Consider the following 13107-nt stretch of genomic DNA (forward strand, 5'->3'; position numbering starts at 1 on the left):
GGGGACATTCTCTGATTGGCGTGATAGATGGGTCTCTGTCACTAGCACGTTGTCAATCGTTCCTGAATGTCTGCAATCTACGCCACAATATTTAGTGATTACACTGCCATGTTTCTATATCGAGTGAACCAACCATGGAACGATGACTACAAGGCCATGCGCGATTGGGCCGTTCCTGGCCATTTCAGTCTCATCCGATGGAAGTCCGGTTCGTCCGACCCATGGAAATTTCCCTCTCGTCTCGAAAACTTTGATATTGTCTAGAATCCGAGGCGCGAGGGGACTTCATCTGTCCCCAGGATCTTTTCGTATCAGATAGATCACATATACCGCTAATGATAGTATGTAGCAAGTGAAAAGGCGACATTTGAAACTGCCCAGGAATTCAAAATGCTCGCTGACTCGAAAGCAAGATTACACTGCAGATCCCCACAGCCAAGTGGGCTCCACGTAATCGACCATATACATAGTTATTACCGAACTAGGTCTTAATGCCGCCGATCTCCCCGAGCAGATAGTACGGAGTACTCGGTACTCTGTCGACTTTCAAGGACTAGCCCTAAATCGGAAAGTCCCCTTGTATGATTAGCGGTGCATTTCCTCCATGGAAATAGACGCACGAACGGGCCATTCATGAGTCGAAGTAATCTGTCGATCCAGTCCAGTATCTTTTTTTGGATACACCTTATGACCTAGTCGCATGAAAGCAGGGTCATTGGGGGCGGTGTTCTTTAATAAAGTCTTGGGCGTTGACATAAGCTCATTGAAATCCAGACAGGGCCAGTGCATCAAACCACCAATAGGGAACACACGAGCTATACAAAGGAAGTGGGCACATCAGCGACGTCCAATCACTCGCTTCGAGTGTGGACAAGGCATCCCGGCTGATCGATGCCATTGAAATCCTTCCACGGGCCAGATTCGGCAGGATTCCGACTCCACAGTCAGTCCAGGACAATGAACATGTTGAACGCGTGTAACTAGGAGGATACTAAACATGGATGCCTATGTCGTGTTTTAGTACTCTCATTGAGAGTGTCAATATCTGATCCTTGTCCATTGGATGATTGGGTCTGGTCGGAATGTCCGAGCCGATTATGTAGGGCACAAGCATAAGATGTATACTGGTGAGCAGAAGATTTAGCATTTCCAAGTATCTGCATCTGATATCGGTTGACAGCCACGACATTGATGACGAATAACGTAAAATCTTACTCAGATCAGCCATGCTCTATTATTATCCTGGCCCCAAACATTCCTTCAATATCACAAGAACGGGACGAAACGTTCAATGACCTCAGTATGTCCTTGACTAGAAAGGGTGTCAAGGATATGGTTCCGTTCAGGAGACACGACAATGGAAACACTAGAATGACTGTACAGTCCTAGTCAGGTGATCCTTAACTCTTTGTCTTCACGACTTCATTATCTCGTCCAATGACACCTTCTCCTCGTACTATAAAGTACCAGTAGGTACAGGTAGGTAGTATGGCAGTAACCATAACTAGGAACCAATTTGATTTGGCCCTACAACTAAAGACAAAAACACGTCATCATGGGCGCAACTCCATCCCAAGACAACCCCCCACCACCCAGTTATGACGAGCTCTATAAGTACGTTACATACATACATACATAATATGAAAAAAATGACTGCCTACTAATCAATCTGACGAGTAGGGTGCTCCTCATAGGTGGGGATCGAGGTACGCCGTCTTCAACAGTAGCACTGCCACTACTGTTTCCCCCTAAAAATAATCTCTCTAGTATGAGACTACCAAAGCTAATTCCACCAAACAGTCGGCAAAACTTCCCTTCAAAGGCGCTTCCAACGTCACCCATTCAACGAGGATACAGCCCCCACAACGTCTGTCGACTATGTCTTTGCAGTACGTGGACCTTCCAGATCCCTTAATCCCACGCACGCGAAACTAACAAGAGCGTGACGCAGAAAATTCCATACATCGTCGTCAACGAAGAAGGCGAATGGAAGAAGATCCAAAAGCCAGCGATCAACACTCTGATCTGGGACACATGCGGCCAGCACCGCTACTGGCAGCTCGTACCCTCGTTTACGCGCGACGCGAATGTTCTCGTTGTCATCTACGACGTCACCTGGCGCGAGTCAATGCATGTGGCGCTCTGGCGGGTGGAGAGTCATGCGCAAGAGACTGGTCTGTCCGTGCCTGTGATCCTGGTAGGGTGTAAGGCGGATTCGGAGAACCTGCGGGAGGTTTCTTTTGAGGACGGGAGTAAGGCTGCTGAGGAGCGGGGATATCAGTTCCTCGAGGTGAGCGCGAAAACGGGATATAATGTTGAGAGAGTTTTTGGGATGATTGCTGCTGCGTGTACTGGGTCGTGCTGATTGGGGGGTGGGGGTGGCTTTAGAGATATCTTCGTATGTATGCTCGAGAACTTTCATTGCGTTTAACCTCATTATACATATGGTAAAGACACCTGAAGAGTAAAGATGACATCTAACCATACACAACTGGAAGCGAACAGAATCCATTAGCGCCCCAGATCCACTTCGTCACGCCCTAGAAGTGATGTTTTCATTCCCAAGGATTTCTATTGAGATTTGTAGATTGGCATGGCCTCATCTCCTACTTGTTGGTCGCTTCCAATCCCAGGCATGCCACTGTGTTTTCTTTCGGACTTTCTTGCCTTCATTGGCATGATTTCCGGTATCCGCGATTGGATTGGCATCTGGGATATCCGTCGGGTCTTTGTGTTGTATACTCGCCGGCTTGCATTGATTTGACCTCGTTTCAGGCTCCCTCGTCGGGCCTTTGTGTTGTATACTTGCCGGCCGGAATTGATTCAACCTCTTGTCGGGTTCCTTCGTCGGTTCTCTGAGTTGTATGGTCGCCGGCTTGGATTGATTCGATCTCTCCTCAGGTTCCATAATCGACCCCCCGTCCATGTCCATAGGCCGTTTAGGCTCTTTGGTCGGTTTCGAGTCCATAATCCCCGGCTCCGGAGGTTTATTATTTGGCCCACCGTGCCAAGACGAATGTCCACAAACTTGATCCACTCGTCGGCCATATGGCAACATTAATGGGTTTGTCGCTGTTATATCCGAGGGGGCTGGGTGTCGAAGGAAATCTCTACCATCACCGCGCAAATTGTAAATGACTGTCTGGTGAAAGTGCCAGCGGAGCAGGTCATCGTCGACTCTCCACGGATTTCCAGGATCTCGACACACGGGATGCAATGCAAATCCATGACAACGTGTCGTGGTGGGATGAAAGCTGATGATGCGGTATTCATTATCCGGGTCGACCGCAATCTGACGAGCCTCCCAGGCATCGTAGACAGGTTCTTCGAGGGTGATGATATTCTGCGCACAATGGACTCCTTCTGGGGGGGTGGGAAATGGCAGCAAGGAGAACACGTCGCCTTGACCACTGGGAAATATGTACGCCATCTTTGTGGTAGGCCATTTCCCCCGTTGGTTTGGTTGGAGCATTCCCAAAATGGTGCAGTGGCCGTGGTCGCGGTCTTTGACGCGCTGGATGAAGTCCTGGTTGCTAGGTCTGCTGTCTAGTTTTCGATCTAGGATTAGTTGACCCGTGGTGTGGACGCTCGCTCCGGCCCTCAGCGGCGTCAGAACGTAGATATCCTGCTGAGCTGGTTGTTGATCATTTGGAAGCTCGATATCGGTCGACTCTGAATGGATAGAGAAGGCCCCCTCTGCGCGGAACACAATGCGAATCATCTTGGATAGCTCGGCATTGGTGAGGTGGTCCGACGCATAGAGCCCGCCGCGGAAAGCGAGAAAGTTGTCACTGAACCTGATGAACACGTTCCGCGTTCGCCAGGGATATCCAACGTCACGGGTGTCCATTGGCTTTCTTAAGTGGATGGACGGACGTAATGTGGTTGGAGACAGTTGAAGTACGCGGATAATCACGATGCGATTATTTTCAAAGTGGATCCTAACTCTCCCTGTGAAATCCTGCTAATGTATGGTCTATGCTGATAGTATATAGTAGATAGTAAAATAGTCCGGACTAATAATGGCGTGTAGACCTTCAAGCGACAGTGAAAATTCGTGGTATAGATCGGTGATATCAATACGATCAGTTGATATTCGGATATATAATATGTCTAGTCAATGATGAGGTGCTCCTTCCAGATATGCGTCGTGACAGTCACGAGAATGGGAAGGTACGCCATCCGTAATTCAATTGAATATTGTGGAAGAATGAAGACTGCAATCGGTCAAGCGCAGAGCCAGAGAAAGATCAGCATGTTCTATAACATTGACACTCGAAGAAGCACTACGCTTTGCAAGAAAATGGGAAAAGAAGAAGAAACCCAATAAAGTTACAAAACAAGCACCCACTCCTCCCCCAAAACCTTCTCTCCAAACCCCTCATGCTCCTCCTCGCGCACCAGGGAGAACCCCTCCGCCGCATACAGCTTCCTCGCCGACTCAAGGACTCTCTGCGTCCAGAGCACTACCCTCGCATACCCCATCTCCCGGGCAAAGTCTACGCACGCGCGGACAAGCGCCTTCCCCACGCCTCTCCCCCGCGCGCGGGGCTCCACCAGCAGCAATCTCAGCTTCGCAGAGGAAGGCTGGTCCGGTTCGCGGACCAGCATGATGCAGCCCAGGTTGCGGCTTTCATGTTCGTCGCTGCTGTCGTCGTCTTCGGCGATCCAGCAGCGCTCGGTGGCTGGGTCGTGGTGGGTTTGAAAATCGGTGGCGATCTGGTCGACGAGGGTGGAGAATCCCTGGCCCCAGTTTCGTTCTTCGGCGTAGAGGGCGCCGTGGCGGGCTGTTATCCAGGGGATGTCGGATGGGGTGTGGGTGCGGAGGGTAAAGGTTGGTTGTTTGGAGTCCATATTGGTTGTGTAGGGCACTGAGTGCGTGGGTGCCAAATGGTGTGGAATGCGAGGTTTAGGTGAAGTTGACTATAACTGATCTCTTTGGAAGAGAACCGTGTCTTCTCTTCTCGCTCTGTTTCTCTACTGTCGTTAATTTCTTTTATCATGTTCCGCTCCGATATCGTTCTCATTTGTTCGGATGCGTTGTGGGGCACTTTCCTCCCCCGCTGTCATTAGGAGGGCGTGCGCGGTGGGGATCTACCGTGGTGACCCAAGTCCATCTGAGCTTGATATTGTTCAATCTACCCCCACTGACGTATCGCAGCATCAGTAACATCCCAATTACCACTGCTCATATAGAGACGTTTGATGCAGTCAGGCTGCGGTCAGTGTTAAGATAAGCGATGGGTGTGACAATAAAAGAACCAGGTCTTATCTCAGCTGCAGCGATGGAGATGGGATCGACACCTGGCGAAGGATATTCCCAGGCTCTTGAACCGACTGACACAGAGGGATAATCCTGTTGAAACTGTTATTAATCATGCAGTCTACCCTCGCTTCAAATGGTCTGTAGTATCCTATCGCCACCGACATGATCAAAATGGGCGATGGGAGAACTCGACCCCTTGCATCGATCTATACCGTGACACCGCTGCACTGTCATTCCGACGTGTAACTGTTGCGATTTCCTCGCTAATACAGAATTTTATTCTGGACGTCCCAGATCTTCACAAGATCAACTTCTTGTTCGAAAAAGCGCCAGCAAATATGCGATCCATTCCAGTGCAGTATTCACCAGTTGCGACGACACAATATGCGAACTCGGGATTTCCGCTCACAGTCCAAGTAATGTTGCACCTCACCTCTGATATAAACTGAGACATCGCTATATGGAATCAACACGGGCATCGGTCCCAATCCATCTGCTGAGTCCTGGCCGAACACGACCTTCTGCCTCAGGCATCAGCAAGGGACCCGCTTATACGCAATACGAGAGGAATACGCAACACGCGGCCCCATCTTGCCGGCCCTGATAGGTTCACCGCGAACCACTTTGACAGACGCCTAGATTAAGCCAGGACTTTTAGCAGAGAAAGGTGGCTAAGATGGGAGGTCGTACGGTACTAGATGGATTGATCCCACCGGTCTGGACTGGGGCGGAATGTGCTGATATAAAAGCCCAGGGGCTGTCGCATTTTGGGCCCCTTTACTCTCCAACACTGTCGTTTGCAACACCCAGCTCGAAAAAAAGAAGAATTATAAATTTATAAAATACAAAATGACTGATATCACTGGAAAGACCTGTCTCGTAACCGGCGGTGCCGGCGGCCTCGGCAAAGCCATCGCCACGCGCTTCCTCGCTGCCAACGCCAACATCGTCATCTGCGACATCAACGAGGCCAGACTGCAGGAGACAGAGACAGAGTTGTCGGGCACCAGCAGCGCGGGCAAGGTCAAGGCGATCAAGGCGGATATCACGTCCGCAGCTGCTGTGCAGACCCTCTTCGACGAAATCGTCGCCACGTTCGGCAAGGTCGACATCCTCGTCAACAATGCCGGCATCATGGACCGGTTTGACCCTGTCGGCGACCTCGACGCGAGCCTCTGGGACAAGGTCATCGCCGTGAACCTGACGGCGCCGTTCTTACTGAGCAAGCTGGCGGTGCAGAACATGCTCGCGCAGGAGAAGGTCGAGGGCAACATTGTTAATATTGTTTCGTTGGCGGGACGGGGTGGTGGCGTTGCAGGTATGATAAGCTATTCCCCTTCCCCATTTCCATTATCTCTCTAGTTAGATATTCGGTACAGTGCTAATACTGTCCAGGCGCCGCATACACGGCCAGCAAACACGGCCTTGTCGGTCTCACGAAGAACACGGCCGTCGCGTACGGCAACAAGGGCATCCGGTGCAATGCGCTCATGATGGGCGGTATGGACACCAACATCACTGAGGCTTTCATGGCCGGAATCAATCGCGAAGGCATGGAACGCATTGAGCAGCTCATGCAGGCGATGCGGATCCCTATGTGTCCGCTGGGAGAGGTCGCCGAGGTGGTGTTTACGTTGACGTGTGGGCCTGGAGCCAGGCTGATGAACGGGAATTGCGTGCCTGTTGATAATGGCTTTTCGGCTGTTGCTTAGATGTTGGGGTTATGATTAATGTGTATATAGTAGAATAATCTGAGTCATAGACTTGTTCTTGCATAGTCTGAACTAATTGTACCACAAACCAGAACGGTATTTGGCTCAGGCAGAATATGACTGATATCCCCAATATATAATGATCCACATAAAGTGCAAAATGCAGACGCGTCGACGCGCCTCAGTCCACGCCATTTTCTGGATCGGCCTTATAAGTGGATTTTCGCGATCGGTTGGTTGCACTTTGAAGTCGAGGAATCAATGTCATCGGTTAGTGTCGTTGATGACGAGTGAAGAAGGTACTAGCAGAGGATGTTCTAGAGTACAAGCTTATTTTGGGCTTCGAGGTTGGCCAGGGGCCAGGCATTTGGAATGGGGGCTAACTGGAGTGAATGTTTCTTTCGGGCTGCTTGTACGATCTGGTCTAGATAGTTAATGAGGCCTTACTGTATATACTTTATATTTAAATTCGTATCTAGTATATACTATATTTTTCAATACACTTGATATTCATTAAACATCAGTGTACAAGCCTTGTGGGCAGAACATAAGCGTACCAAAGATGAAAAGAAAACGCCCATCTGGACTACGTATATAACCTCCGACCTTGACAGCAAAGAAAAGACAGGAAACGAAAGACAGCACTACCGGTAGTCAAATCATAGTGTCCATCTATTTTTATTCTTCCTCACTCTCTACAACTTCCTCCACTTGACTACTACCTTTCTTCACCAGTAGTAGGTAGGTGTGTGACGTCTATTCTTCACGACCCGGTGGCTGAAGCCTGGAGTAGTAGTCGTATTAGGTCCATACAGGTCTAACAGCGTAGGGTATGGTTCAAACCATGAACTGAGCCACACTGCAGACAATCCCTGCTAGAGTAGACCCCGAAACCCCGAAGTCCAAGAATAGGACCATACCCTGGCTCAGCCACATCGTTTGTGAAGGAGGGTAGTGCGGCACAGAGGGACCTGCGGCCAGACCACTTACTATATCACTTCCATCTTAGGTCTTCCGCAGGCACGACAGGGGTATTTGGTATTTTCCTCCATTTGGGTCTCTCGGGGGCTGAGGCGAGACAATGATGTTGTCTGTAAGGTTGAGTGTGGGTAGATACTACCCTACTTACTAAATATCACCCACACTCGGTGTTGGTTGTTGGCTTACACAGCAGCCATAGTTTGACTGACAGCCTCGCCCAGGAGGGGTTATAGACGCCGGTATTTCACCGCAGGACACACCATTACCATGGATGGGTGTGTGTGGTGGTTGTTTGGTAGGGTGAGATCTAGAGATGTCATAGAACAGTGAGTCATCTTTTCGACCATTCCATTTTGAACTTTGTGAGGTCTCGAGTTGGATCAGGCTGGCTGTCAAGTCTAGAACTGGACTTGGGTGCCACAGAGTACCAGGTATCCTAAAATAGATTGACATGAATACAGTCTACTCTCTATGAGAGTGATGGACACATGACCCCCCGACTTCCCGATATCCAAGCTGAGATAAAGCATAGATGGTATCTAACAAACTCTTCGAGAGATAAGTTGTAGGTAACGATGAACTGCTAATGATGTCAATACAGCCCAGCAAAGAAGAAGGACAATCAAGCAATGTGGAATAGGCGACAAAACATACGCAAACGGTCTGTAGACGACGGTATATACGACTGATCGGAATCGGCTCCAAGTATTCAAGGCCATCAAGTGGAATCTGTGCTTAACTTGAAGGCTAAGTGGGGAGATGTGTGATATGCTCATTTACAGTGGTGACTGTACTACTTCAGGAGAGCAAATCAGTAGTTAAGTTATGTAGATTAGTCACAGGGGTAGAGATGAGTAGTATGTGTATATTCTCATCATTATAAAGTACTGTCAGAACTCTCAAGTATACAGTTACCTACAGTCATTGGTGTATGTGGCTCAATACAAGACACTATGTAGGGACAGACCACTATCAGTAACCATATCAGGAAAGTCAAAGTGAACCCTTAATTAACTAGCTCAAATATTAGAAAGCTCTACATAGTTCTAGACCCCTCAGAATTATATACTGAAAGTTTCAATCTCGAATCAGAGCTACACACCATCATGAGCAAAAAAAGCCCAATCCTTCACTCATTCCTCACCCGCGAATTCCTCTCACCTCACCATAACAACACTCACTTCCAAACATCATGACCAACGACCACAACACCGCGACGTCTATGGCCCAATACCAAAAAATTGGCCAAGGCTTCTGTGGCACCGTCTGGGCATCTGGCACCACAGGGCCCGCATTCAAGCGCGAAGACGGCGGCCCTAGCAGATCACTAGAGAACGACTACCAGATGCACCAGATCGTCCAGCACAGCCTGAACCAGACAACCATCAAAAACAGCCATCTCCGAGTTCAAGTCCCAGACTGTCATCGCTTTATCAGACCCGATACTGAGGCAGATCAAGAATGGTGGAGAGACCACCTCCACCGCTTCCCGCCTGGATACGCCCCCTGCAATACGCTCCAGTCGCAGCGCATTCCGCCATTCCCGCTGCATACTAGGGAGTTGCTTGTCAGCAGATTCTGTCCGGTAGATCTTGGAGAGGAAATTTTGAACAGCAAGGCTAATGAGGACTGTCTCATCAGACCGTACCTTGGACGGAGACGGATCCGCCAGCATGGCTCAACGCCCCTTGGTTCTGCTCCACGACGTCGGGTGAGACCGTTCTTCTCGCTGCGAAATTATCCCCTTCATGAGGATCAGATGGAAGAGTTGGGAATCCCGGCTAGGGATATCCGGCTCTATGCGCGAATGATGGCAAACGCCCTGGCTACTTTGCATTGGGTGGGCGAGATCGACGCGAACGATGTCGAGTTTGTGCTTGCTCCTCCTCCTCCTACTACTTCCACTCAAAGCACACAAAACCCCTCCAATGTAATCTTCAATGTGTTTGGTAGCCACACCATGTGGATTTTAGATTTCGACCTGTGCAGGAGTCTCCCTATCAACGCAGCAGGCATGGAGCAAGCGGCGACGGCTTTTCTGCGCAACGATCCGTTTTATCCTCGTCCGGGCAGAGATGATCCAGGGTTATGGAGTGTTTTCCGCGAACAGTACCTTCGAACTGCTGAGGAGTGTTGTTGTCGGTTGACGGTGGGTTGTTCGTCGGAGGGGAAGAAGCGGTTGTTGCTTTCGAGGCTGTTTGTTGAGTTGGTTGAGAATGGGCATTAGATTACCTTTGTGTTTGACAACTAATATTCTGTCGTTGAGCTGGAGAGAAGGAGATGTTGCAAACTCTGTACCTGTATTTTAGAAACGGGGGTCTCGGGTTGAGTTTATTGAGGGTCTCGAAGCAATAGATAAGGTCTATCTCCAGTGGCAGACCAACAGAACCGCACCCCAGTTTTGTTCTCAAAGAAAACCGGTCGCCGCCCCTCCCATTCGTACTACATACAGTAACACCTATATCTCGATCGCAATGCAGACATTAGTCAAATCAGTGGATGATGAATCATTGGATGACAAACAGAGATGATGACACGGACATAAGCGTGCAACGTTACTAAGTCCGAGACGACATTTACATATATAGCGTCATCATCCCCGCACACATCAGTCCACAACCATCAGTCCACAACTAAAATATTCCACCTTCAAAACCTCCCATATATACTGCAAATACTACATTACAAATCATGAAGTACGTCCAACTCGGCAAAAGCGGCCTCCGCGTGTCCCCGATCTGCGTCGGCTGCATGAGCTACGGCACCCCCGGCAAGCAATTCGACTGGGCAATCGGCGAAGCCGACGCACTCCCCATCCTAGACCACTGCTACAAGTCCGGTCTCAACTTTTATGACACAGCCAACGCGTACTCCAACGGCGACTCGGAGATCATCCTCGGCAAGGCTATCAAGAAATTCAACTGGGACCGGGAGGCCATCGTCGTCGCGACCAAAGTGTGGGCTCCGGTAGGACGGGGTTTTGAGAAGCCGCTCCGGATGGCGCAGGATGACCGTGACAATGCGGGGTATGTCAATCAGTACGGGTTGAGCAGGAAGCATATCTTCGATAGCGTGGATGCGAGCCTGAAGCGTCTTGATCTGCCGTATGTGGATCTGCTGCAGATACACCGGTTTGACCCGCATACGTCGCCGCGGGAGACGATGGAGGCGCTGCATGATGTGGTCAAGTCGGGTAAAGTGCGGTATATTGGGGCGAGCTCGATGTGGGCGCATCAGCTGCTGGAGTATCAGTATACGGCGCGACTGCACGGGTGGACTGAGTTTGTGAGTATGCAGAATTTGCATAATGCGATGTATCGCGAGGAGGAGAGGGAGATGTTTCCGGCTTGTGCGCAGTTCGGCATGGGCGGCATCCCGTGGAGTCCTGTGGCGCAGGGGTTTTTGACCAGGCCGTGGGGGGAGTATGGGGGGACGACGCGAGGGGAGGGGCAGGATGATAAGTTGATGGGCAGACCTATTACGGAGGCGGATCGGAGGATTAATGAGCGGGTTGAGGATATTGCGAAGGAGCGGGGCGTGTCGATGGCTGTTGTTGCGCTTGCTTGGGCTTTGTCGAAGCCGTTCATTACGTCGCCGATTGTGGGGATGAGTAAGGAGAAGAGGGTGGATGAGGCTGTCCAGGCGATTGAGTTTGAGCTTGGGGAGGGTGAGATCAGGAGCATTGATGATCTGTATGAGCCGAAACATGTGGTGGGACATCAGTAGGGACATCGGTAGTGGACTGATGAGAGTCTGGAGTGTTGACTCTGAATCTTGAAACCTAGTGTGTGTGATGAGATTGCTTCTGCGTAGGTCTAGACTCACCAGAGAACATTCCTATCAGACAGACTGTATCCCCTGATCACTCTGATTGCGGGATTAATCTTTCCATGCTGTCCATCCACGTAAATTCCCGAGACAAACATCCCTCCCACATAGGAACTTATTTCACCCTTTCGCAGAAAGCGAAACAACGCCGTAGCTCAGACCAGATACTTTTGGCGCATGCATACACCCGGACCTGACATCCATCCCGTCATCACACTGCAGGTGATCCCACCGGTCTGGGGCGTAGTTAATGCCGTGCGATCGTAAAGCTTGGACCATGACCAGGTTCCGGATGGATAGACGCGGAGACTACCTGCGCCGCCACAGGAGTAAGTCGTCATGGGGGTTAGCTTACTTTACTCTTGAAATGAATTTTACGAACAGCCACAACTGTGCACCGCTCCGCAGCTGAGCTGGAAGTTGAGCGCTGGAGCCGCGCCAAGGGATGCGACTCGTGTTGGATCCGGCCTTGTCGCACGGGCGCATGTTGACGTTGGAGGATAGGAATGGTCCATGGGATAGAAAAGAATCCGTAGGTATGGAAGATAGTCGCCCGGTGGCGAATTCCGAGAAGCGACCACACTGTCGACAATAACGATGAGGGCGCCGAAACAGGCAATACATGAAGCACCCAGTCTAACTATATCCACCCATCCACACCACAATGGATGGCGTCGACTGTTTTGGCTACCCACCCTTCTTGAGTTTTGATCGTGGCAGGGGGTCTGTGAACGTCGATTGGTGGGCTGTGCTGTGACGCCTGACCGATCAACGTTTTGATCACCATGAATGGCTTGGGGTCGACGTTGCGTCTGACGAAACTGTCCTTTAGCGTCGGCATATCTGCTAGATCTTTGGCAGCATGGGGGGTGATGTGAACGATGTGAGTGATGTGCTTTGGCTCCGTCATCAAGCATATGCTCTACATGGTCCGTCTGAATGATTTGATGGATAGAGCATAGTAGCTGGATCGCAGTCTGTCCCGACAAATCTATCATTAGAAGTATACTACTCCGTGGTTGTTATTTTTTTTGTCATGTTTTTTTCTTAATCATTCTCCCCCCTTCTTGAAAAGTCTCCTTGACACGCGTCTAATGATTCTATTTTCACCCATGGATGCCTGGACATCCTGGCTAACTGCAGTGTCATGGTAGACAGTGGATGTAAATATCCCATGCTGACGATTGGGCGAACTAGGCAGCCCTGTACTGGGGGAAAAAGCATCCCCAAAGGCCACATTGGCCAGTGAGACAGATGATGGTGGGGAAGGTGGGCGAGTCAGACGATCGGCTCACCCAAAAAGAAATAGAAAAAATGTCT

The 13107-nt window shown here is 50.1% G+C and overlaps 6 protein-coding genes across 6 annotated transcripts; 4 read left to right on the top strand and 2 right to left on the bottom strand.

Moving 5' to 3' along the window:
* Positions 1-1555: 1555 nt before the first annotated feature.
* BDW47DRAFT_121721 (P-loop containing nucleoside triphosphate hydrolase protein) lies at positions 1556-2365 on the top strand (the record flags this gene model as incomplete). The annotated part of the gene is made up of 4 exons (XM_024815688.1): positions 1556-1614; positions 1681-1706; positions 1801-1889; positions 1952-2365. The coding sequence occupies 4 exons, from the start codon at positions 1556-1558 to the stop codon at positions 2363-2365; spliced, it is 588 nt and encodes a 195-aa protein (XP_024676630.1).
* Positions 2366-2511: 146 nt separating this feature from the next.
* Positions 2512-3850, bottom strand: BDW47DRAFT_121722 (uncharacterized protein; the record flags this gene model as incomplete). Its single annotated transcript, XM_024815689.1, has 2 exons — positions 2512-2540; positions 3115-3850. The coding sequence occupies 2 exons, from the start codon at positions 3848-3850 to the stop codon at positions 2512-2514; spliced, it is 765 nt and encodes a 254-aa protein (XP_024676631.1).
* A 482-nt stretch (positions 3851-4332) lies between these two features.
* On the bottom strand, positions 4333-4854 carry BDW47DRAFT_121723 (GNAT family N-acetyltransferase; the record flags this gene model as incomplete). Its single annotated transcript, XM_024815690.1, has 1 exon — positions 4333-4854. The coding sequence occupies one exon, from the start codon at positions 4852-4854 to the stop codon at positions 4333-4335; it is 522 nt and encodes a 173-aa protein (XP_024676632.1).
* A 733-nt stretch (positions 4855-5587) lies between these two features.
* Positions 5588-7011, top strand: BDW47DRAFT_97507 (SDR family NAD(P)-dependent oxidoreductase). Its single transcript, XM_024820436.1, has 2 exons — positions 5588-6584; positions 6662-7011. Exons 1-2 carry the CDS (start codon positions 6116-6118, stop codon positions 6976-6978), a joined length of 786 nt encoding a protein of 261 aa, XP_024676633.1. The 5' UTR covers positions 5588-6115; the 3' UTR covers positions 6979-7011.
* A 2104-nt stretch (positions 7012-9115) lies between these two features.
* Positions 9116-10339, top strand: BDW47DRAFT_97510 (zinc finger protein). The gene has a single exon (XM_024820437.1). It carries the CDS (start codon positions 9305-9307, stop codon positions 10184-10186), a length of 882 nt encoding a protein of 293 aa, XP_024676634.1. The 5' UTR covers positions 9116-9304; the 3' UTR covers positions 10187-10339.
* Positions 10340-10437: 98 nt separating this feature from the next.
* Positions 10438-12019, top strand: BDW47DRAFT_97511 (aldo/keto reductase). Its single transcript, XM_024820438.1, has one exon. The coding sequence runs from the start codon at positions 10651-10653 to the stop codon at positions 11683-11685; it is 1035 nt and encodes a 344-aa protein (XP_024676635.1). The 5' UTR covers positions 10438-10650; the 3' UTR covers positions 11686-12019.
* The last annotated feature ends 1088 nt before the right edge of the window (positions 12020-13107 follow it).

This window comes from Aspergillus candidus, assembly GCF_002847045.1.
Source record: "Aspergillus candidus strain CBS 102.13 unplaced genomic scaffold BDW47scaffold_1, whole genome shotgun sequence".
Taxonomy (NCBI): domain Eukaryota; kingdom Fungi; phylum Ascomycota; class Eurotiomycetes; order Eurotiales; family Aspergillaceae; genus Aspergillus; species Aspergillus candidus.